Genomic DNA, 2,789 nt, shown 5'->3' with positions numbered 1-2,789 from the left:
TTAAAGCTGAACCGCATCAGACTCCTACTGGCTCCTTACATGAGGCGCATGTGTTTCATTTACATTCAAGAGGACCTATTAATGAAGAATATGTATGCTGACCACTGAAAACATAAATTAGCTAATGGTACATGAATTTATAACATGGAAATGAATCTTATAGCTGAGCTGCAAGCACTCACTCGAATGCTTTTAATGCATGTCCCGCTTTACCTTCTGGAATATAATTATTTTTATCCATTTCACCTCCACTCTACCATTATTATGTACAAATAATTAAATACAAGTAATCAATAAAAGTGTTTAATTGTTTTAAGGACAGCAGTGAAAGAACATCTAGTTCTGTCAGGACCAATATCATCAAATATGATTCTGCTCTGGGCAAGAACTCCCTTCGCATCAATGCAGTCTAGCATGGATGAGAGCAGGGAGTGCAACAATAACCCCCCCCCCAGGGTAAACAGAACTGAACCAACATAAATGTATTGTAATACCGTATACCGTGATAAAAGCATTAGCAATTAATCGCAACATGAAAATTTGATACCGGCATATCCCTAATTGCAAATATCATTAATGTTTAATAAGGGGAATCAGAAGCCAATCCTGACTGGATGAGAGGAGGAGCTAGGGATGGAGGCGGGTAATTAGCTATTGAGGAACACGAAAGCTGCTGATAATACTGAAGGACCTTATATATGGGTGCTGTGATAGGTGTTGCATCCCTATGGGTAGACGTGGATCAGCTGAGAGTCAGCTGATGCGAGCTTGACTAACGTGACATGCCAGAACTAACACTTCGCTTGATTTCACTGGAAGCAGCCAAATAATCATAAATGCCAGTAAGTCATTAGATATTTATCTTGTCATTTATTATGCTATGCTGAGTGAGTAACTCTGGGTTTATAGTTCATTGACATTACACGATAAGGGCCTGATTTTGAACAGGCACACAAACAGACGCACCTGAGCCGTCGTACTGTTGAGCTTCTCCAAGCCGTTTTCCAGTCGCTCCATCTTGGAGGTCAGAACTTTCTTCTTGAGCGCCAGCAGGTTCCCGTACAGCTTGATCTGCTCCAGGAAGGACTTGGGCGTGGTGTAGTTGTATCGCCGCTCGTTGGCCAGGTAGTCTTTTGAGGTCTTGTTCACGCTAATGTGTACGTAGGCCATGAATTTACTCACCGAGTCCTTCACCTCTGGCTAGATCAGTGAAAAAAATGCAGTTCATAGATGAAATATAATTACCAGAATATTGCCAGAAATGTCATACCACTGAGTCGTCACAGCTGTTTAATTTTCCCCTGAAATATAATGCAGAAACTGAGTGCACAGTGCTTGGCCAATCTAATTATATTTTTCATGACTTGAGGCACCTCAGAAAAAAAAAAAAAATCACACTCTGCATTTGCTTTTGAATGTATTAGATGACATTGAGACACATTACTGCAGTAAGAGAGGTGCGTTTGTCTAACCAGCTGAGACCTTCAGTGCTCTGGATTGAGGGAATCATGATAAAACCATTTGATGAAGATGTATTGTTTCTGAGTTGATGGGCGTCTCACCTGGATGTGCTCCACGTCCTGCAGGAACCTCAGGCTGACCGACTCTAGCGCCTCCTGTGGCCATTCGTGGAACCAATCGATGGCGGTGCAGTTGACCACCGCAGGAAACTTCCTGCTGCGCACCCTCAGCTTACTGCCCACCGGAGAGAAACACAGCGCCACCTGCAGGGCAGTGTTGGTTAAACGCTCTCCCAAAACAATCACAGGAAGGCGGTGTCAGTTGTAGCTGGTTGGTGTTTTAATATTATACCAGCTTCCTTGGCTATTTTGATGGTAACATAATATAAAATGGCAATTTAAAAACCTATAATGAGGTTCAAAATGGACAACTAAAATGTCTTCAAAAGTGTTTGTTGAGTGGTTTTGAGTTTTAAAAACTGTAAACTGTTAAACTGTTTCTAAAATGTTAAATGCATGGTGCAATAGAGCGCAACAGTCAGCTGTGGAAGAAAAACTCCATTCATTTTCTCACTAATTGTTTTTTTAAAAGACAAACCTGATGTGAGCTCTTAGGTTGTTAATTGATTAATCATATATGCTGTTGTTGAATCTGTTCCTGTTATTTCAAATTATTTTTAGAATAAATATATAGTTCAGTCATGAAACTCTAGATGGCACAGGCGACGGGTTGTTAACATAACCAATGATATTCAGAGAGTTAAACGACTTGGCACAGCTGATTGGTTCATGCTGCATATGCAGCCAATGAGCTTACTGCCTTGCATTTATATGGCTGGCTAGCATTCACTAGAGATTCCTGCAGCGCGCTTTCAGAGTTCCTCTGAAACCCTCCACCTTCCCCAGCTCCACCTGTATAGATCTGCTACGGGTTATTTTATATGCTATTTGTGCAGCAGCAGTATGTCTTAAATACTCATGGCACCGTATCGCCATATGCATTGGCAGTAGCAAGTTCCTGTACTTGCTTGCAGCAGCAGCAATAATCTACAACTACAGCAATAACCAACAGCAGCAGCAATTCAGCAGCAGCATAGCAGATCTATTCCGCCAAGACCAAATACATTAACATTGTCATATCCATCACCATGCTAAAATCTTCAGAGTCGTCATGCTTGAACTGTGGTGAAAAACTTCAGTACCCATGATGTTGAACAGAAAATGACACCAATCAGAGTCACAGTAAGCAAAGCACACAAAAAAGAGCTACGCCCACTCCCATGTAATCAAGTCGGTATACGTAAAGATCTATCTAGCTATCTATCTATA

The 2,789-nt window shown here is 41.4% G+C and overlaps 1 protein-coding gene across 1 annotated transcript in view; it reads right to left on the bottom strand.

The window, feature by feature from the left end:
• The window catches only part of dnah9 (dynein, axonemal, heavy chain 9), a 101,452-nt gene that overhangs the window by 38,972 nt on the left and 59,691 nt on the right, over nt 1-2,789 (bottom strand). Inside the window, exons 43-44 of the mRNA XM_016440776.1 lie at nt 1,563-1,724; nt 967-1,200 (exon numbers count right to left, since the gene is read on the bottom strand). Coding sequence (XP_016296262.1) covers nt 967-1,200; nt 1,563-1,724 — 396 coding nt within the window. The remainder of the gene's footprint in view (nt 1-966; nt 1,201-1,562; nt 1,725-2,789) is intronic.

The sequence above is a fragment of the Sinocyclocheilus anshuiensis genome, unplaced genomic scaffold (genome assembly GCF_001515605.1).
Source record: "Sinocyclocheilus anshuiensis isolate Anshui unplaced genomic scaffold, SAMN03320099.WGS_v1.1 scaffold454, whole genome shotgun sequence".
NCBI lineage: Eukaryota > Metazoa > Chordata > Actinopteri > Cypriniformes > Cyprinidae > Sinocyclocheilus > Sinocyclocheilus anshuiensis.
The sequence above is the reverse complement of the archived record's forward strand: the minus strand, read 5'-3'. Positions and strand labels throughout refer to the sequence as shown.